The following is a 23,325-nucleotide window of genomic DNA, read 5'->3' as shown; positions in this document are numbered from 1 at the left end:
AATAAAACCCCCCAAAAAACCAAACCTGTTGCCATAAAGTCGATTCCAACTCATAGTGACACTATAGGACAGAGCAGAACTCTCCCATAGGGTTTCCAATGAGCAGTTGGTGGATTCGAACTGCTGACCTTTTGGTTAGCAGCCTGAGCTCTTAGCCACTGTGCCACCAGGACTCCCCAAAAAATATTACAGCCAAGAAAACCCTATGGGACAGTTGTAATCTATTACATGGGGTGCTATGAGTCGGAATCAACTCAATGGCACCTAACAATAACAACATTTTTGACTACTGAAAATGAGTAATGTCCATGAGTGAAATCAAAGAGATTGGATACATGGAAATATCAATTAAAAAAAGAAAGATAAAATAAAGGAGAAAAAAGTCCATTCTTATGATTCTTCCAAAGAGAATAATCATATATTTGTGCACAATAAAGTAAACTCCCAAGTACTTTGTCCTGTTCATCCCAGCCCCTATGCTAATGCTGGATAAATAAACTGGGGAAAAAACAAAAAACAAAAAAAAAACCAAACTCATTGCTGTCGAGTCAATTCCAACTAGTAGATGCTTAATAAAGATGTGAGGAATAAATAAACAAATGCATAAACGCTGTCTTGAGTGGCATATTTGGTTATTTTCTAGAACATAGAAAGGCTAGACAAAGAAATCTCTCAAGGTCCTTTCCAGCTATATGATTCTCAAAATTATGTTCAAATCTGGAGCAGAGTTATTCTGCATAGATCCAGGCAACAAAACAGGGACCAATGGGCAGAAATTACAAAGAGATTCATTACAGCTCAGCACGAAAAAAAAGCTTTCTAACAACAAACGTTGTTATACAAGATGGGAACTCACTGTCTTGGGTACTTGTGATTTGGCCAGCACTGTGGCATTCTGGTGAAGGCGGATGACCCTCTGGGCTGTCACAGAGGTATACACACACGAGACTGCATAACCTCTAAGACCCTCGCTACTCCATGCATCTATTGTTTTATGATATTGAGATGAGATATGATATTGAGATGAGAATCCTCCAAGAAAAACACGAGAGCCTCCTCTCTCCTCTCCCCCCGCTTCCAGAAGACTCTAGTGCAGAGAATTATAGTTGTCATTGTGAATCAACAGTCCCGCCTCTGGTGAGGTGTGTAGCACCATTGTTCTTTAAAATCCCAAATGTATGAGGTGGTGGCATTTTAGCCACCCGGAAGTTCCTCAGAATAGCACATGCTCTTTTGCTTCTCAGAGGCATGTATCGCTGCAACTGTTGTTTCCATGGGAATATTTCTCTGAACAAAACACCAGGGCCCACCACCATTTACAGAGAAACAATGGAGCACAAAAGTCCAGATGATGTTTTCCTTTCTATTCCAGGAACATCGCATTGAAAGGAGACCTTGACAGCCTATCAGGGCTAAGCAAATAGTGGGACCCCACACTACCTGTCAATTAGGTGCTATCTGTTGTGTGCTTTCATTAGAACACTGCATTCTGTGGGGCTCCACTGTTCATTCACTCTAATGCTTCTAAGGGTCAAACGTGATACTAGATGGAGGGTTTACCTGCAATAGCACTTAGGTTTTAATATGTATGCATCCAGATGCGCATGGTCACAAATAGACGGGTTCATTTGTATGCTGTTTCGTCTTCATGCATAGCTAGCTACCAACCATTTCAATTTGTTGGAAACAGCACGCCTTGTTAGCCTAGCTAAAGTTTCCCCAGCTTTTCAATTATGACTCCTATTTTCTCTGAATGGCAACGTAGCTATTGTTTAAACTGAGAGCCACTATACGCTTGTGTGAGAGAGGGCAGGCTGTTGTCTTTTTCCGACGCAAATACATACAGTGTGCATTTGAAATAATGTCAGTTTGAGATCCACGACAGAAAATAACAATGAACTGAGTATAGTCGGCCCTCTGTATCCCTGAGTTCTGTGTGCAGATTCAACCAGCCACAGATAAAATTAATCGGAGGGGTAGTTCCAAAAAGCAAAACTTGAATTTGCTGTGGGATGAGCATTACGCTGAATCCACAGAATGAAGTGATGTGTAGACATACCCTGCTGTAGCCTCCCACCATTTCACAGATCCTCAGTCTCTCTGGAACAATTGTTTGAGCATTGTTCGCCTCACATCTTGTCATTATTCCCTAAACAATACACTACAGTATAACAACGATTTATATAGCATTTACATTGTATCAGGTATTATAAGTAATCTAGACATGATTTAAAGTATAGAGGAGGATGTGCATAAGTTATGTGCAAATACTATGCCATTTTATATAAGGGACTTGAGCTTCCAAGGATTCTGGTATCCACGGGGATCCTGGAACCAACTCCTTGAGGCTACTAAGGGACGACTATACTTAACATTTCTTCCACTTAAAATGAGCTATTTGTTTACCTTGGAGGTTGTGACTTCATTCGGAGCTACTGCTGATACAGAAATTACCTTTGAGTCTCACAAACTTGCATTTCATAAGCAGGAGACAGTCAGTCAACACTTTTGTAAGGAAACACTGATGAGAAAGACATAGTTAAGCTCTTACACAACTCTCACTTAGCATTTGAGAAAGGCTCACAAATGAGAACTCCTGAATGAGTTATTTGTTATCCTCGTTGCTGGCTGTTTTCTAAACATTTACCCAGTAGCTGGCACTTAACCATTTGCAGGAATTATTTCAGACAATGGCATTCACAGACAGGCCAATAAGCAGAAGTCACAGTCAAGTTCAGGGTATCATTTGTAACATTTGCAACAAATGACAGTGTCATCATCCTTTCAATGGAGATAATGCCATCTCACAAGCTCAGTTTGAAAAATCACTTTTAATTCTTTGTAAATTGGAGTAGGCAAACAAATGGATGGTAGTATTATCATTACTGTCATTATTATAAGAGAAAATTCAATCGGAATGCAGTTATTTCTTCTGAGTTATAGAAATATCTTTGCGAAAAAAAGAGAAACAGATATTATACGCAACAAGGGAAAACTCGAACTTCGTATTGATAACTCTGAGCGGCATGATTTGATCCTACTTGCATATCCTGAGTGGATACTGAATAATTTTTCTAGCTTGGATGGTTCCCCTCCAGGCATTCCCAGACAAGTGCCTTTCTGAGTAGTGAGCAGGTCTCTGGAGAGAAGCCACCGTAGAACGGTCTGAATGGTCAGATGTAAAGTTGTCAAGATTCGCCAGAGCTTATACATAACCATCCCAGGACCCTCAGCTTCATGTTCTCCTTCCATGTCAAATGTACTCCCCTCTTTTACCACCAAAAGGAAATAAAAACAACTGGCATCTTTTTCCTATGTAAAACAAACTCCCCTTTTCCTTAGCACAAGAAAATTTTATGTGCAAAGGCACTGAAAATCAACCATTAAGTAGGTGCTAGGTCCCCACCACAATCAAGGAGAAAGGGCAGGCAGGTCAAGTGTAAGGTGGGGCTGCCAACCTCCTTCTCCTAGGCCGTAAGGGAAAGAAACCTAACCAGTTACGTTATATTTCTCTGGAGGATATTTCTCAGATCTTTCACTGAGGTTTAAGTGGGGGGTCTTAGAGCAAAGAAGGAGCCCCGGAGCAGTGGTTAAGTACTTGGCTGCTAACTAGAAAGTCAGTGGTTCCAACCTATCAGCTGCTGCACCAGGAGAAAGATGTGGCAGTCTGTTTCCTTAAAGATTTACAGCCTTGGAAACCCTGCGGGGCAGTTCTACTTTATCCTATAGGGTGGTTACAAGTTGGAATCGACTTGACAGCAAGGGGTTTGGTTTTCAGAACATAATGATAGGAGATAAAAAAAACTTTGCCTTTTTTGGTTGAAAAGCAAACAAACTTTCTTTTTTAAAGGCTCGAGCTGTCGTTTCCATAAGCACAAGTCCTATTCAGTCCTCAATAGAAACAGCTCTTTCCCCAGAGAAAGATGGGTCTTGATAGAAGTACCTATAAACCTATAATCTAAATTCCTTATGCTAGCGTTTAAGGCATTCTGAGTCCTACTTATCTTTATTTACTCATTCTCGGCTCCAGCCAAATACACTCTTCTAAACACTCCCTACATTTTCTACGTTCCAGGCTTTGCTCAGAACTTTCTGTTCCCTTGGTTTGCCTCCCATCATTCCTCCAACTCTTGACTCCTTCCTTCAAGGATTAGCCATGATTCCTCCTTCTGCAGGAAGATGCCCTTACACACTAGGCTGAATTCCATCCTGCCTTGGTATCCCAGGAATGTACACAGCCAGCGTCCCTTCACAGGTATGGCTTTGATTTCGAGAGATGTGTGCACTGTCTAAATTCGTTGACTATGAGCTCCCAGAGGGCAGGGACCATGTCATAGCCTCTTGGCACTTGTTATCAAATCTAGAAAATTAGCAATTGAAATAGAAGAGCTTCGATGACAGAAACCCCACTTGGTGCTGCAGGTATTAGCTGTGTATCTTCCAGCAAGGTATTGAATATGTTTTGCGTTTCAACGTCATTAAAAATGGGTAAGAAAAAGAGTATCTGCATACATAGGGTGGTTTCAAGAATTAAATGAGATAATTCATTTAGTTTAAAATATTTAGAATAGTGCTTGGGATATAATAATCCCTCAATAATTACTGGCTATTATTAATATCCAGTAATTCCAGTGTTCTGATACTACCCCAAAATCACATAATTAGTAGTACAATGTTAGTAACAAATTACACTGGGGGTCTTTTACAAGCTCATCTTTGGGTTGATATAGCACTTTTCTTACAAATGGCTTCATGCATCTTTCAAAAGTTTATTTTCATAAGCTCTCTGCAAAATAATCGTAGTGGTAGGTATAGCCATTCAATTTTATGTGGAATTGAGCTGTAAGAAACTGACAATACCTGACCATTTTGACCTACAAAAATGGCAAGTTAATATGGTTCAACCTAATAAATGGCTCAAGTGAGTCTAGCCTTCTTAAATCCTTGCCAAGGTAGCTGAAGCTTGGGTTTGAAGCTTGGGTTTTGCACATTTTTCTTACAGCAATCTGATGCTTCCTAGTAAAACTCTTACTCTGAAAGGTCTCGTGTCCTAAAATCAAGGGCAACCAGGGTCCAACCCCTCGCCCATGGCTAATTCCACCAACTGTACTCTAGATAACACAAACCCTCTACCTTCAAATATTCACTTTGATGAAAGAATACCCTAAAATTCTTTCCCTTTAGGACGTAAACATACACGATATTCCTCCACGCCCTGCCAAAAACATAAACAACATCATCATCATTATAATCATCATCAACATAATATTTTCTCACTCAGCTCTTTGCTCCCAATCTAGGGTGTAACATATACACTCTCAATTTACATTCCATAATCTACTTTCTTGAGAAGAGTAGTATCTATACCATCTCTCCTTTATTTCATTGTTTCTCTCTCATTCATTCATTCATTCATTTCTAAATCTATTGCAGGCTAACATTAAACCACACCTCTCTTTGGAATCCACCCAGGCAAAGATCACTAATGACATCCCATGTTGCTTAATACTCAATTGTTCTTTGCTCCACAATTGATTTGATCTGACTGTAGAATCTAATGTTTATCACTCCTTCCTTCAGCATCCACGACAACATTCTCCGTGGGTTATTGTTCTATCTTTTCTATCTATTTCTCCTTAGTCTGTTCCATTTCTTCTGCCCTTGTTTGCATGTTGGTGTTGGTCAGTGTTCCACAGTAATCACTGATATCTTCTGGTTGTACCCACACTCCTGAGGCATGAAGCCCACTGCCATGATTTTAACTATCATCTAAACGACTGACGATGCCCAAATCTAGAGTGTCAACTCAGGTATCTCTCCTGATCTTCAGATGAATGTATCTGACAGCTAGTGGTCATCTCTGCTTGAATGTTCTAACATTCTAAATTCAGCTTATCTAGCACCAAACTCATATCACCATATGTACCTAAACCCTCTCTCTCTTCCAGCAATGTCCATCTTCTGTATCTTGTATTTCTAAACTTGGCTCTTTTCTGCCTTATCTGATCACCAATTCCTACTACCCAACCCCATTTATCATACTTTCCCATCTAAATTATCTGGCCTACTATTGCTACCTAAGAGTTAAATGATGTGATGGGTATTAAATGGATGGATGGATGGGTGGGTGGGTGGGTAAATGAGTAAATGTATACAAAACCATGCAGAAGAGCTTGTTGCAAATCTCTCTACTAAAAAGCTGTTCATTAATAGGGTAGGGAGCTGTCCTTACCACAAATGCCTGACTGGCAGAGGTGTGTGTTTCATGGCCACGAGGGCGCCACCCCAGTCTAGGAACCAGACATTGTACTCTTCATCAAAGATCTGGAACAACAACAACAACAACAGTCATAGCAACACCTTACATATGCATAGTGCTTGACAATTTTTACAAAGTCTTTCACACACATCGTTTTGTCTAGATTCTGAGCCTTCAACAACCCTCTTGGTAGTTGGGCAAGTATCATTATCCTCACTTGATAAATGAGGAAACGCACTTGCAGAGAATAAATAACTTTCCCCAGGCCCTCATATGGCATTTGCAGGACTCTTTCTCCGAGTACTGTGAACCACTGTACTACATACAGGAAGGTACATGGTCAACTAGATGACCCAGAGGGAAGTATGACTTCAAAGAAGCTTCCCTGTCTTTTCATTCTAGTAAGTTACTAGTCAGCCCTCTCTTCTTCCTCATCAATTCAGATATTTGTTAATTTATAAACGGTTTGGGTCTTATAATGTTGTTTATAAATTATTTAGGAACTTGTAAGATAACTTCCCTATATATTATGGAAGACGATGACTGAGTTCCCAGACTTAACCATCACCTCCTACATTCCCTTGCAAGTTGGATGAAGACCTAAGTATGGTACCTGTGGATTGTTACTCTAAATGCTCATTGGAACATAGTACTTCCAAGGACCTAAATTTATTCATTCTCTGATTCATTAATTTATCAGTTACCTGTCCATCCATCTACCTAGTCATTCACTCATTTAGTCATCCATCCACCCATCTACTTATGGGAATTTTCTAAGCACCTACTATGATGCAAGGTTCTGAGTAAAGATAACTTCAGAACTTAATCTCACATGTATCGATAATTCTGTTAGACATGACTTTCATATTTCCAACCTAAAACAGGAAAAACATTTCTCATTCAGAAAAGAACCAACCCCAAATTTTAGATCTTCTGGAGGAAAGTGGGTTTGGAGAATTCTTCTAACTCTTAACCACTGATGGTGGCTCTTGAGACCTGGATGGAGAGACTGGGATGGTGGGTTAAGTTATAAAGGCTAAAGGGGTAAGAAGGTATAGGCAGATTTAAAGGGGAGGAGGTAGGAGGAATGGGCCCTCATACACATATTCACCAGGAACACTATAGAGATGAGTAAACAGTTTCTTCGCCCTAATCTTCTCAATTGGTTTTTTTCCTTTTTACCTTTTAAGGAAAGAAAAATGTCCATACAAATGGTAAGTATTAACATACAAAGAAACTAAGAGTGATTCAATTATATTTCAGATATAAACATAGACTCTGGGCCTGCAATGCTAGCATTGTTTCTGAAGAGCTCAAAGAAGGACTCTGGGACAAGCCACATGATCTGGATGCTGGGTTGAAGCCTGTGAATGAGGACCTCAAGAAGTGCCTTGGCACTGGGGAGGAGAGGGAAGTTATTATCCTCTCGCTTTTCTCTTGATGCTATCATTCTGGCCACTGCTAACTCTTGCCAGTCCAGTGCTGGAGTGAAAAGTGGAATCTTTAGCTTTTTGGTAAAAGGGAAAGAAAACCTAAGAAGTGACAACACAAAGGAAGGGATGTTGTAGTAGCCACCTGACCAGGTTAATTATTCCTTGATTTGGAGGGACGATTATTTGTCCATTGGAAACTTCCCTTTCTCAGAGTTTCTGTACCAGACGAGTTTGCACTCTAGCCTCCAGCCTCGTTTGGTACTTGTAATAGGTTATCTTACATTTCCAACGCATGTTCTGATTTATGTGTCTGTTTCCCATCCACCTAAATATGGCCTTGTGGACAGGAACATTGACTTTTTCTTCATTGTATGCTTACAGTATTTAAAATAAGTTGTGTCTTGTAGGTGCTTGGTAAATTTTTTGATCGTGGCAGTGGTGAGAGTGGTGGTAATGGTGGTGATGGTGGTGATGATGTTGGTTATGGTGATGATAATCTTTACTAAGGGATCCAAATAGGAAATTTTCTAACTAGATTTCAAATGGTGACTTCACATTTATCATCAAGATATTCAGTGCTCTGCTTGCCTCTTCCCTGGGTAGAAACCTTCTCACCGTTAAGACCTGGTAAAATGTTACCTCCTCTTGTGAAGACCTTCCCAGTTTCCCTAGCAGAATCAGTTATTTCCTTTTCTGTGCATGTTACTGACGGCACTAAAATAATACTATCAGCCTGAAATATAGCTGGTTATTTATGAACCTGTTTCCTCTACTTAAGTTTGAGATCCTTCAGGGGATAAACTCCAAAGTATTCAACTGCCTCCCCAGATTTGTCCCTGATATCTAGCTGACATTCTATAATTCTGTGCTGTCCAAGATAGTATCCACATGCGACTATTTAAATTTAAATTAATTAAAAGAAAAAAGATTAAAAATCTAGTCACACTAGCCACATTTCAAGTGCTCAATAGCCACAAGGGATAGAGCACAACTCCATCATCACAGAAAGTTCTGATAGCACTGCTACAAATGTTTGGAAAATTGAATTAATTTCTCATGTAGCCATGTATCTATTAAGCTTTTTCATACTTAATTAAGGCTGGGTCTATACAATATTTAAACAAACACAGACTTTCATCCCTCTGCCAGTTTTAACATTCTAACCCCTTCATCTTGTGGATAAAGAAAGAAACCCAGAAAGGTGAAGAGACCTGCTTGCCAAGACTTCATGGCACATTAATGATAGAAACAGTTGTATTGGTTACATCCCCAACAACCCGCACAGTATTGAGCATATGGTGACCGTTCAGTACGTACTGATGAATGAATGGACAAACGGGAAATTCTAGTTCTTCCTATTCCCTGGCCAGTGCTCTTCCCATCTTACCCCATTGTCCCTCTAATCTGCCATCTGAATGGACCAAACTGAACAGCTGCTTCAATTTTCTTGCATAATATGTCTGAGAATCTACAGGAAGGGAAGATGTTGGCAGAACCTGCCCTAAATGCCTCTTCCCTGTCCCTGAATCACCCCAGTTACCTGTCTCCACGTGTTGCCCCCATCGGAAGAGATGAACACACCAATATCAGTATATGAGAGTTCCGGGCCAATGTTGCCTGTAATATAAGCAGATCATTTGAAAGTGTCAGGCAGTTTACAGATTAAATGTACTTAGAGCTGTGGGTGGGTGGGTAGCAGAGAGCAAAGCTTTGACAACTGGCATTTATAGTTGATTTGTGAAGTCTCTTTCTTGGTATCATATCAAAGACCCAGCAGGAAGAAAAGCCTGATATTGGGGGAAAAAGAAAGTAAATAGCATGACAGGAATATCACCCTGTGTCTCTAAATGTAAGACTCAAAAAATTGAATATTGATTAACTTGGATCTCTTGAACTATTCTCTCTGTACCAATAATCTCTAAAATTGCTTATGACAGTTGTCCCTGGAAGGTGATAAGAGTAGAAGCAGCAGCACAAGTAAGAGAAAGAGTAGTAGTAGAAGCATGGGGAAGCTAGGCCTAGGGCACCTTCTTCTTCATGTAGAATCTAGCCTGAGAAAAATTAGTGCGTATATGTGCATGTGTGTGTGCATGTTCTTCCAACCTAAGCTTGAGTGCTTGCCAGATGAGTGACTATTATGGGTTGAATTATGTCCCCCAAAAGACATGTGGAAGTCCTAACCCCAAATACTTCTTAATGTGACCTCATCTGCAAATAGAATCTTTGCAGATGTAATTAGTGAAGTTAACATGAGGTCATACTTGGGTAGAGTGGGCCCTAATCCAGTATGACTGGTGTCCTTATAAAAGAGGAGAAGAGACACAGAGGGAAGATGGTCATGTGAAGGTGGAGGCAGAGATTAGAGTTATGCTGCCACAAGCCAAGGATTGCTGGGCCTATCAGAAGCTGGAAGAGACAAGGAAGGCTCTTCCTCTACAGCCTTCAGAGAAAGGATGGCCCTACTGACAATCTGAATTCAGACTTCAAGCCTTCAGAAATGTGAGAGAATAAATTTCTGTTGTTTTGAATCACCTAGTTTGTGGCACTTATGTTATGGCAGCTCTAGGAAATGAATAGTGACCCAATGGTACATAGCATGTAACCTAAATTATAGAGAGCCCAGGTTAAGATGACCATACCAGCGGACCATGGCCATCAAGCATGGAAGAAGTCACCTGATTCATGCCTATACTGACCACACTTATCATCTTCATACTTTCACATCCACTTCTCTCTCCTTTTCCCTCCCCTTGACTTTCATCATCTTGTGGTTAAGTTTTTTTTTAAAAAGAAAGTGGTAAATATTTTCCAGCCTATGTATATTTCCCCAGCTTCCCCAAAGGAGACCGCCCCTCCCAGATCCTAGACCAATGCCCCAAACTTAGTAGTTAGTTTCTCAGTAAATAATTGTGGAATGAATAAATGAATGATCAAATGATTCAATCATGTCCCAATGCTAATGTACATTTAGGGAGGTATGGAGAACCAGGAAGGTACTCTAAACATGTAAGAGTTTATCATATTGGCTGATGTTTTTTCTTCAAATAATAGCAGGAAGGGAATGTTATCTTCCACACATCTGTAGCCTAAATAGAAGCACAACAAAAATGCAATGATGAAAATGTTAATTGAGCTCCTGACATTTAATGCTTCAAAATGAGAAATTAAAGCCAGGCTACAGCTTGTCAAGCTCCTATCAGCATCAGGGAGCACACAGCTAGCCAACTTGTTTTGACACTTGGGCTTCCAAAAATAACCCTGGGGCTCGGGGCTCAGGCAGTGGATGTGAGTGGAGTGGAGAGACGCTTGGTGAGCAGCTCTGCAGAGAGCTGCCTAGAATGCAGAATTCAACCCTCCAGAAGCAAGGTTTAGAAGACAGAGATGAAGAATAAAAACAAGAATGGGGCAGAGAATGTCAACTCTAGTTGTTTGGTGGTAGTCCCCTGGAGCTTTGTGCTAAGAAGGATTCAGAGGCCATTATTTGGATTCAACAGAACAGTGTGATGCTAAATTAGTAATGTCTACCAAGGGTGGTACAGAGAGTGGGAGGCAGAGGCATAGCCCCCCGGTGCTATCAATCTGCCATCTGTGGCGTGGCTTCTTACGATCTATCTCATCACTTTTTACCCTTCTCAGGAGCTGTTTACACCAATATCCTAAGCCTCTGTCTCAAAGCTCAACTACAGGGATTTTAGAGGCTCCATAACATCTGTCTTAGAAGAAGTACAGCCAGAGTGCTCACTGGAAGCAAGGATGGCGAGACTTCGTCTCATGTACTTTGGATACGTTATCCGGGGAGAAGAGTCCCTGGAAAAGGACATCATGCTTGGTAAGATAGAGGGTCAGTGAAAAATAGGAAGACCCTTGACGAGATGGATTGACACAGTGGCTGCAACAGTGGGCTCAAACATAGCAACAATTGTGAGGATGGTGCAGGATGGGGCAGTGTTATTTCTGTTGTACATAAGGTTACTATGAGTCAGAACCAACTCGACAGCACCTAGCAACAATAACAGCATGATGAGAAGAACCCAAGGCTCATGCTGAAGTCTGTTTTTTAGAAATATCTTCTGTCAATTTAAACGGACCGTGAAAGAAATGATGCTAATGACAAGGACAAGAAAGATGGTTACCAGGAGAAGGGACAGAAGAGACGTGTCCAGGATGATTCGCTCTCTGAACATGTTCACTCCTTAAGGGGCCATGTAGACAATCTCTAATAGGAAGGGCTTGATTAAAACGTCTGCATGTTTGTTAATTTAGGAAGACTTAGCGCTAGGCTAATTTCGAGGCAAATGCTGGTAATAACAGCTACCACTAAGGCCCGGAGCACTTGGCCGGGTTGTAAAGACACACTCCCTTCCATCTCTAATTTTTCAAACACCTTGCAGGGTAGAAAACAACCTTCTTTTACAGATGAGAACACTGAAACCCAGAGGTTAAAGAACTAAGCCAGATTCGCAAGTGTCAGAGCTTAGATTTGATGACAGCGTTACTGAATTTCGTTCAGTGTATACGTAGTATAAGCACATGGTTTATGGATTCTATTGAAAAAGGGAAGGAAATTATATTCTTCTGAGGCAAGAAGAGCAGTTTTAACTTCTGTAATATTAATGATAATCCTAGGTAACATGTATTGAGCGTTCAATATGTCCTAGGCACTGTGCTAAGCACTTTACATTCATTGTTTCATTTGATCCTGCCATTCTATTATGTTAGTACTATTATTCCCACTTTACCAATGAAAACAACAAAGTTCAGAGTGGTTAAATCACATAGAACAATGCCTGGCTACATAGTAAGCATTCATATCATCTTAACTTTTGTTATCAAACACTGTTTTCCAGTGTTGTCTCTATTCCAGCCCAGGGCCTACTACAGATCTGTAGGAGACACATGGAATGTAGCAGCTCCTGAGTTGGGAGGTCCGTCCTACACAGATTAGGGAGTGTGGGGACCACTCCCCAAGCCTTGAGAACTGCAATAGAGCCTGCCCTCATCTGTCTCTATCCTGGGCTCCCTGAGGCCGGTGGTGTTAAACATGGCAGATCCCATCCATACGGGTTGAGAGGAGTTGACCAGAAAGTGACGCTAGCAGTCAACCTCACTAGAGTGGTTGGTCACTGGTGGTATTTAGAAGTTCCCACAGTTGGTGATTTGAAGAAGGAACTCAGTCTAGGAGAACAGTAACTACACCAGTAACTCCAGAACTTCAGGCTGATGAGAATAAAAAAACAATGTACTAGTTCTGAAATCACTGTGAATGTATCTGCTTTCATTAGAAAAGAGGCTGCCTAACACCAGGGCTCTAACTTCTAAGATTAGAAGCCTGCCTTGCTTTATGCTATCAATGTATTCCTGAAAAGGTGTATGTAAATCAAATGCATGCAAATCAGAGCACACTTCCCCAGAGACTTTCATTTTCATTTCTGAGTTGCTTTATCTTCATTTCTGATTGATGCGCAGCGGACAGTGGTTTCAACAATACAACCTTCAGTTTTCTGCCCTTTACCCCAGGCTCACAGCCAAGTGGTTAATCACGTGTAAACAAACCTTTGCATGCACCAGAGACCTCCTGATTAAAAACAGCTTTGGGGTGAAATGCTTCTCAAAGAATCCTCTGTGTAAAGAGAAAGTGACCCCAACTTATATTTGGTGAGCTGGGAAGTTCATATATCATACTTTTGTAAAGTGAGAATTCCCTATTACAAACAATCTTTCCCATCAGTCAGCTTACACTGAGAAGAACTCTGGCCTCTTGCTAAACCCTGGGGACTGCTCTGTGACTATGTGGGATAGTGTACTAACCTAGAAGTTACAAATGTGTGCAGCCCTTTGCATCCTAGGTTCTTAGCCTGGGATCCAAGGATGGACTTTGGGGATCCAGGAACTCTACCTATTTTCTGAGGAGAGTGCCTGCCCATAACTTTCACCTGATGCCCAAGTGGATGCATGTTCCAAAAATAAGTAATGAACTTATTCCAGAAGCCCTCAGAGAGGAAGAAGTTCGGAGAATGGCTTCCTTACCTGTAGCCACCACAAGTCCTGGGGCTGTCTCCTTGCTAGAGATTCTCCCTGAGGAATACGGATTTTCAGAGATCTGCAAATGCAGGTGTAAGGAGCAGAAGGGCTAAAATGAAAAAGAGGAGAATAGCATCATTCCAGGAAACTCTGGACATGCACCCCTCCCCCACCAGAGATGGGCAGTTTGGTGCCCAGAGCAACAAGGTATTGAGTAATGAGCCACGCAGTTAATCGTGGGCAGGAGTCATCTCTACCCGAGATAGCCAGTACTTTCACATCAGGAGCTGCCCTGTGCACTATTAACAGGCCCATTCCTGTCCCCACTCCCATCCACAACTGTAGGCTTCCACTCTCTTCCTCACCTTCACCCCATCTACCAGGGTCCAGCTCACAGTCTGCCTTCTGAAGCCTGCCTGATCATTCCTTGTTCCAGGATGACACTGACCTTCTCCCATATCTCATCCTGACCATGTACTGTCAGGATTAGCTGGTGCCAAGTGTGTTTCCTGGAACACTAAAGGCCACTGGAAGGGGCAGAGAGGGGAAGCTAAGTGCAACAGTCTCTAGGCCCTTTACTCTTTTCTTCCACCATATAGGCTCTGCTTCTATATGTTTTATGCATTGGGTTCCTGTTTATAATTTTACATAAAATGTTTAAAACCACTGATCTAAAACTCAGGTAAGTTTGTCGTATTTATTTACTTATTTTTCCCCTTACTGTTTAGGGCTTTCTTAAAAAGGGCTCTGGACTCATAGAAATGTATCTTATTCAATTAATAAAAATAAGAAGACCATGTTGTGACTAGTTCCTCAAGGTAGGCAGCCATTTGTCTCAAAGCAAAAGAGGAAATATGGCACTGGACTGAAAACTGCAAAAGAGGAAAGGCCCTCTGTCCTATTGCCCAGTTTTTAACATATTGTCTGGAATAAACTTTTTAAAATAAGTGATAAAAGGCAATGTTTTGCTCAGAGGAAACAAGCATTTATGGGACCTTAAAATAATTTCACGTATAGCTTTCTACTAAGAGGACACTGGGTTTGTGAATTATATTGTTAATTAACTGTCTTCCTGCCCTACGCAGTATCTGGTGGCAAGAGAGGAAAGGATAGCATCTTATACATGTTTGTGTCCTCCATGATGTCTGCCACAATATTCCATGTAGCAGTAACCCTGAGAATGCTGACAGATTAACCAATTGTTCCACTGGACATAGCAGCCTGACCTTTCCTAGGCTTTCAAGGCAACCTCTGCTTACCTTGACCTCTGTCAAGCACTTATCAAACTGTCCATGTCATCATCAGTTAACAGGTTTGTTACCATTACTGAACCCTGTCTGGGATCCTTCAGCACAGGTTTGTTCTCATATACATTTCTTCATCTTAAACAGAGCTGAGTACTTATCAAATTCTCAGTAAAAGCCTAGCAAATTCAACTGGGAACTTTCCACCTAACTGGTGTGGCGGTATGTCCTGGGATCAATGCCCTGGGAATTGTAGGAAATCCTTGCCCAGCAGTGGTCAAAATGATAAGACCCCTTGATGGAAGAAAGTCCTTGCTGTGACATCCCTAGTAACCAGCCTGCCCTGTGAACTTCACCTGAGACTGGGCAACTGACCAGCAGGCAGTGCACTGGGCTCCCTCTCAGGTCCACATCTGGGGCTTGCAGGAGGCGCCAATCCCTGCCCTTGTTGTACGTGATGTATGTCTTCACCTGGTCATCCACTTTCTTGTTTGCCAGGAATATCCCTTTGATACCTGCTACCTAGGAAAAAGGGCGAGAGATGGAGAACCTTGTTGGCCCAAAAGCATGTAGTCTTGGAGAGGCCCTGGGAGAAGCCCCAGCATTTTTCCACCAGCATTTTCCAGGGTGTTGGAGTACCAAAAAAAAAAAAGACAAAGAGGAGGAACATGGTGAGAAATGCTATACGCCCTGTGGTCTCTGAGGAAAAAAAGAAATTTAAGAACTTCATCTCTGCATCTCACATACGCCCTGAAGTTCCACTCCCTCTAACCCATCTGCTTTTCCCCTTACACATGTCTTTGCACTTCTTTTCCAAAGGACTTTACCCTTAATTAATAATCAACATTCTCGCTGAGGTAGGGCTGGTTGATAATAACCGAGAGTTACTCCTTCCAGAAAATGTGTGCTTTCTCACAGGAGGGACTTTCAAGGCATCAAAGGTTTTCAAGGCATCAAAAGGATAATCCTTAATGATGGAAGTCAGGCATCCCAATTAGTAGTGAGGTAGATCTTTTTGGGCAGATAACCCAGCATGGAGACCTGGCATCGATCTCTGGCCACTCCATTAGTTCACTGTCTGACCTTGGATAATTCACAAATCATCCTTGGGTCTGGGCCAATGATCACTTTTAAATAGGCAAAATGAGTCCTGACTTTCCTTCTCTTCCTCAGTTGGCTGGTAAAGGATACATGAGATAATGCAGAGAACTCTTGCCAGGATTTGCAATTTATTGGGATTTGCATACCCTTGATATTTTGAAGGAAGAAGAGCATCATCACCAACTGAGTAGCTAGAGGATTAAGAGATTTATCATCCAGAAGGGTTCTTGGGTAAGTGCAGATTCTACTCAAACTTATTCTTTCTAAGTCGACATGCTGAGCAATGAGAACAGATGTTAGAATGATGATACCCCACATCAAAGAAATATCCCTTTAAATTCCCGTAGAAGTTCCAGCATGTTCCAAAGCTGAAAGGTGATTCAAATACTTTAAATATACATAGACCAAAGGCTGAATGGAAGGCTGTCTGTATAATACTCAGATATTTCAAAATTTTGATTGTGTATAACTCCCATTCTTTGAGGACCGTGGTTAACTGGGGTTTATTAACAGAGTTCTGAGACAACACAAGTAGAAGTGAGTTCCACAGGAGAGAATTTTTTTTTTAAATGACATTAAGTTGATGAAATAAGTTTTTTCTTTCTTTCCTTTTTTTTTTTTTTTTTTCTTTTTTCCAGTAACCTGACTGGCCCTGAAAGAGAATGCCAACCCAAATAAAAAGAAGCCAAAATATGGACAGAGCATGTCAGGGGGAGAATAGAATTAACTGGGAAGGACACCACCAAGAGAATTTGACAAATGGCCAACAATGACACTGATTAGATTACTAATTTAAACAAAGTGTAGGGTAAGGAGAGAAGCCAAGACTGGGGGAGGCAGTGGTGTTAGATGTACCCTGCTGCACTAACTGCTTAAAGATAGTTCCTGTTTCAGGAAGGCTGGCACCTCATAGGCTTGCCCGGGGGCTATGAGGCCCTCACATCACATCAGTCTTTAAAACTAACTGGAGAGACATTTCTCTTAAACCTGATTGCCAATCATTTCTCACAGAGAAGGAAAACTATTTTTCTATAGAACTTTCTGCCTGGGAGGCCTTTTGGCTTTTTTTTTTTTTTTTTGGCCACAGAGCTGGTGCCTTTTCTGCTTGACCAGCAGATAATGACTCCCCCAAGCCAGCTGGCCTCTCTCCAATATGTACTCAGGGCCTTGTTGTCTGCTTCCTGGAAGACAATAGACAAGTCAGACTGTGTACCATGACCCATTATTCCTGTGGCTCCTGCCATCCCCACCCCCTGCCTCCTAGTCGGATATATTAGTCCTTGAATTACCTGTCACTCAGCCATCTCTCGTGTTCCTCTGAATGAGCATGCTCAGAAGATGGAACTATCATTACCATGTTTCCCCACTGACAGATCCACCACTCATATGAGCAATTTTCTGTGTGTCCCACATATTCTGAGAGCAAAATCATTGGAATGGGGACTGAAAATGTGATGGAAGGAGAGATTTCCAGGAGTTACATCTCCAGCTCTGAAGGCATTTCTCCTGTAGTTACATCTAATGCCACACGAATCTCCCTCCTGTCTGAACAACCAGAGTACCTTCCGTTCGTGTTTGGATAGTTCAAGGCCCTTACATTATTACTGAATTGCTTCTTGACTTTATATCTTATATAAATGGACTATAAGCTTGGAGGGCAATTTGCTACACTTTTGTGTACCCTAGGCTGATAGCTTTCAAACCTTTTGACTGCAACCCAAGGAAGAAATGCCTTTATGTTGCAACCCAGTGAACCCATATCTATATCTGCAAAGAAGAGTACATGTCTATGTACAGATATATTTCTGAAACAACAGTATCATGAAACTCTATTTACCTTTACAACATGCAGTGTGAAAGAACTGGAGGATAAGACACACATTTTAACTCTTCTCCTTCCAAGAAGGTGCTTGGCATCTGATAAAATTTAAACATGCTTCCTCCCTCTGTTGTTTGAAATCAGAACGATGGCTGCTGCTGATGGTCCCAAGAGCCCAGGGAGAAGGGTACCAACATGTGATGGTGCCCATAAGAGAGGGTGGTATAAAGTGTCAGGCCTGCGTGTCCCATTTTCTCTCTGGGAATCAATTTGAGGTGCAGAGGGAATCTGACAGCTGGCCTCTTGGCAGAGCATGGAGTCCAGGTGGCATGGTCATCTGTTGCTCATCTCCCTGGGACCTCAGGACAAGGAAGTCAGGGTCCTGCTGAGAAAAGCAATTACCATGGTCTGCCTCGGGCTGTCCCTAGAATCAGACCTGTGGTGAGGGGCTCAGGAAGGTCAGTTTGGGACAAAAGTCCCTGTGGAGGCTATAAGCAGCTGCCCATCTGGCCCAAGATGGGTTGAAAAGGGTCATGATGAAGCAGAGTGCGCAGGGCAGGCACTAGGGACAGGGAAGACCAGGAAGAATTGTTAAGATGAGTAAAGAGACCAGAACACTAAAGATGGCTCAGAAAGCTTCCTTTTATCCATCTGTTACGGACTGAAATGTGTCCCCCCAAAATACGTGTTGTAAATCCTAACCTCTATGTCTGTGGTTATAATCCCATTTGGGAAAGGGTTGTCTTTGTTACGTTAATGAGGCAGGATTAGTATAGGGTATGTCTTGAGTCAATCTCTTTTGAGATATAAAAGAGATTAAATACACAAACTAGCAAGCAGAGATGGGGGAAGATTGATGCCAAGACACATGGAGATCTCCAAGGAACCGGGAAACAAGCTGAAATGAAAAGATCTTTTCCCAGAGCTGATAGAGAGAGAAAGCCTTCCCCTAGAGCCAGTGTCCTGAACTCAGACTTCTAGCCTTCTATACTGTGAGAAGTAGTCCTACTGGTACAGTGGTTAAGAGCTCGGCTGCTAACTGAAAGGCTGGCAGTTCACATTCACCAGCTGTTCTTTGGAAACCCTCTGGGATAGTTCTACTCTGTCCTATAGGGTCGCTATGAGTTGGAACTGGCTCGACGGCAATGGGTTTGGTTTTTTAAAATACTGTGAGAAAATAAATTTCTGTTTCTTAAAGCTATCCACTTGTGGTATTTCTGTTATAGCAGCACTAGATAACTAAGACACTATCCAAGTATAGTGAAGTCAAAATAATTAGCCCTCAGGAAAATGCAAGTTAAAATCACAATGAGATACCATTAGGCACCTATCAGAATGGTTAAACATGCATGCATAACACACACACACACAACTGACAATACCAAGTGTTGATGAGGATGTGAAGCAACTGGACCTCTCATACATTGCTGGTGGGGATGCAAAATGGTACAACCACTTTGGAAACAGTTTCATAGTTTTTTTATAAGTTAGGAAACCTTGGTGGCATAGTGGTTAACACTTATAGCTGCTAACCAAAAGGTCGGCATTTCCAATCCAATAGGCGCTCTTTGGAAACCATATGGGGCAGTTCTTCTCTGTCCTATAGGGTCACTACGAGTTGGAATTGACTCAACTCAGCAACAGGTATTTATAAGTTAAACATACACTTACATTCGAACCAGCAAGCCTACCTCTAAGTATTTACCCATGAGAAACAAAACATATGTTCATGTTAATGCTTACAGCAGATTTATTCATGACACAAAACTAGAAACAACCTAGACAGTGAATGATTAAACAACTGTGGTACATCCACACAACTGAACACTACTCCATAGATTCTGAGTCGATTTTGACTCACAGCAACCCTATAGGACAGAATAGAACTGCCCTATCGGATTTCGAAGGCTATAATCTTTATGAAAGCAGACCGCCACGTCTTTCTACCACAGAGTGGCTAGTGGGTTCAAACTACTGACCTTTTTGCTAGCAGCTGAATGCTTAACCACTGTGCCATCAGGGCTCCTTAATGGAACACGAGACTTAGAAATATAAAGGAACAAATTACCAATAACACGGATAAATCTCAAATGTATTATGCTAAGTGAAAGATGTCAGACTCAAAAGACTAGCTACAGCGTGATTCCATTCATGCGACGCGCTAGAAAAGGCAAAACTGGGGAAAGAGAATTCAGATCAGTGATTGTGAGCGGGGGGAAGGAGAGCTGACTGAAAATGAGCAGTAGGAGCGATATTTTGGGATGATAGAATTGTATGTCTTGACTGTGGTGGTAGTTACACCACTGTTTGCACACATCAAAATTCACAGAACTGTATGCTAAAAAAGGTAAGTTTTAATGTAAAAAAGGTCTAGGAATAAAAAAAAGGTCTAGAAATTAAAAAATATTATTAAAAAAATGAATCTGAAAAAAAGTATAGTGGGAGGAGCATAAGGTTTTTTCAGTCAGACAGACGTGGTTTGGAATGTGGCTCTGCCATTTACTAGCTGTGTGACCTGAGCCAAGTTATTAAATTCGCTGCATCTCTGTAATCTCATTGGCACGATGGGAAACAACACCTACCTCACAGAGATATTGTGATGGATAAATAAGAAGAAGGATATAAATCGCCTAGGGCTGTGTAGTCCAGTATAGCACCCACCAGTCACATGTGGCTACTGAGCACTTGAAATGTGGCTAGTGTGACTGAGAAGCTGAATTTTAAATTTTATTTAATTTTAACTAATTGAAACTTAAAAGCTGACACTCGATTCAGTTAGTGGCAAACTTTTAAGTATGTATGAAATTAACTTGGTATGTGAATCTACTTTTTCCGCTGTAAATTTTATGAAATGTAAATACTGATCAAGGATTTCTGGTGAAAAGTAAGCATATGAATTGAGATACTTGTGAAGTGAAAATATACCCAAGATTCTATAGACTTAGTATAGAAAAAATATAAAATATCTTAAAATATCTCATTAGCAATATTTTATATTGATGATACGCTGAAATGATATTTGGGGTATTTTTTGTTAAATAAAATACAAAAACTAATTTCACCTGCTTCTTTTTAGATTTTTTAAACTGCCTATGTATCTTACATTATACACTTAATAGAACTGATTTAAGGCATTACCTGGTATACTATTGTTATTATAATAAGGAACTACAAATTAGATGCTTAAGATCCAGGTAAGCATTAAAGAAAATGCATTCAACCAGCATTTTAGAGCATGTTTCCATACAATAACTGAGGGTACTGGAGATAATATTTGTTTCTTAATTGATCAATGGACAGCAAATAAGTAAAAATATAGTTTACAGATAAGGATGTGAAGAAACCACAATAAAGCTCTATATGAAAGGAGTGTCATAAGAATTACCACGTGTGAAGGGGAAAAAGAACACAACAGATTCACTATGCCATACTGAATTATCCTGGGGAAGTGTTTCTCTCTCAAACCTCTGTACTGGGAGGAAAATGGAAGAGTTTACATTGCCCAAAGGAGGTCTCTCGCCTCTTGCTCCTTGAGCTTCTAAATGGTGAGCTCACATCACGCACTACATTCACTGTCAACACCACCAGCCTTGTATCTATGGAGTGGGCTTCTGACACCTTAAAGAAGACTGTTTATTTGGCCTTCGACTATTATTTTCTTCTCTGATTGTATAACCATAGCCATGACAATAGTGTACTTCGAGGCAGGAGTAGAAAGAGAACAAGCCAGAGACTCTCTACAGCAGGAGACTCTTCCTTCAACAAATTAGGAAGCATATCATTTCTTGACCTCATTAAGTTTTGGGGAGTTCAGTGGGGTTGATCCATACTGGTCTCCAAGTTATGCTAAGGCCTGCAAGGTGAATTCCCAAATAAGTTCCCACTTTCTTTGTCTCCTCTTGAGACAATGGAAGGACATTTGAGATCTCCATTATCAAGAAGAGGCTTCAGAGGTCCACATGGAAGATAGAGTGATATGCCAGTAGCTTTAAGTAGCTGTGGGCTACCCAAGCCATCTCTGACCTTTTAGACAAGGGAAGGCAGGTGTAATGCCCTAAACAGCCCTGGCTCAAGAGGACCTCAGTCTCTCTTCACCCTCGATGCCCTTTCCTTCTAAATCTATCCTACCCCCTGTAGCCACAACCTTTCTACAAGGCCAGACTCTGTTCATGTTTTGCCATGACCTACCTAAAGTAGTTAATTTTTTTTTAATACACTGATAACACACCATGATGTTATCTACTACTAGTAACACCTCTCACAACTAATCATCACCTACAATAACTTCATTAGTAATAATAAAGGGTAAAGTTTGGTAGTAATTTTCCTTTAAACTACATATTAGAGAACTGCAAAATTATCTCTATAATGGTATCATCTTCACTTGTATATATTACAGTAGACTTTCTTAAGTTAGAGAAAAATAATATAAAGTTACAAATTACCCTGATACAGGGACTACATCATGCATGAGAACATCATTTATTAGGTATATAGATGTGAGAGAAAAAAAAATAGAAAAATACTATCCCACAGAATAAATGTCAACTCTTCCGTCAAGCACTCTTTTATAATCTTCATTCCCATTACTCTACTCCTCTGACTCCCATTCTCTTCTCATGCCTTTCTCCCTATCTCCAGAAAGTTATCCTTTAAGCCAACTCATTTACAAGTCTCCAAAATGCTTTAAGTTAGAATTAATATTCCTCTTCTCTGATCTCAGATGTATTAGGGATTGTATTAGGTATTCACACCTCTAATACAAGTTAGACTGTGGTAACTACCCTACTAGGGTCATGTTTATCTTTTCAATGGATTGTGAGTCTCATGTACTGGCCCCCAAAGTATCAAACAAAATACATCCAATGGAAGTGTGCAAATCTAGCTGAATTTAATGTGAAAACTTATTGGTCTTCCCACATGCATTTCTCAAGGGAATTCAGAAAAATTTTCCTTGCTAACTGGCCATATGGTATACAATTTCAGTTTCTATAGGAATCTCTGGTGAAGAAGGTTAAAATCTAAAGACCCCTAGAGACAAATTAAATTGAGCTTTATCTCCAAGCCAGAGAATGTATCTCCAGGTGCAAAAGTGCATCATTCTCTAAAATCCTTCAATATACTCATGGTCTAGGTAAGGCCGAGCTCTAATTTATTCCCTTGGTATTCAATGCCTTCTAGATTCTGAACTCCATTACTTATCCAGCCCTCACACTTTTCCCTGACAAGCATCTATTCTACTCAATGAGACTGGCTAGCTCACTGTCTCACAAATCTATGCCATCCTTCAATCCTCGGATCATGCCATTCTTGACATTAAGAATGCCTTCCACTTATTCACTACCTTTCTCCCCAGGGCAAGAGGACTGATAATCAAATTGGTAAATTTAAGAAAAAGAACTGGGCATGTACAGCTCATCCCCACCTCTCTTATTTTTAGGATCTGCC

The 23,325-nt window shown here is 40.9% G+C and overlaps 1 protein-coding gene across 1 annotated transcript in view; it reads right to left on the bottom strand.

Moving 5' to 3' along the window:
* SORCS3 (sortilin related VPS10 domain containing receptor 3) overlaps positions 1-23,325 on the bottom strand; it is a 665,571-nt gene that overhangs the window by 80,975 nt on the left and 561,271 nt on the right. Inside the window, exons 10-13 of the mRNA XM_004370120.1 lie at positions 15,333-15,479; positions 13,720-13,822; positions 9,233-9,309; positions 6,233-6,324 (exon numbers count right to left, since the gene is read on the bottom strand). Coding sequence (XP_004370177.1) covers positions 6,233-6,324; positions 9,233-9,309; positions 13,720-13,822; positions 15,333-15,479 — 419 coding nt within the window. The remainder of the gene's footprint in view (positions 1-6,232; positions 6,325-9,232; positions 9,310-13,719; positions 13,823-15,332; positions 15,480-23,325) is intronic.

This window comes from Trichechus manatus, unplaced genomic scaffold (genome assembly GCF_000243295.1).
Source record: "Trichechus manatus latirostris isolate Lorelei unplaced genomic scaffold, TriManLat1.0 scaffold00007, whole genome shotgun sequence".
In the NCBI taxonomy this organism is placed as follows: Eukaryota; Metazoa; Chordata; class Mammalia; order Sirenia; family Trichechidae; genus Trichechus; species Trichechus manatus.
The sequence above is the reverse complement of the archived record's forward strand: the minus strand, read 5'-3'. Positions and strand labels throughout refer to the sequence as shown.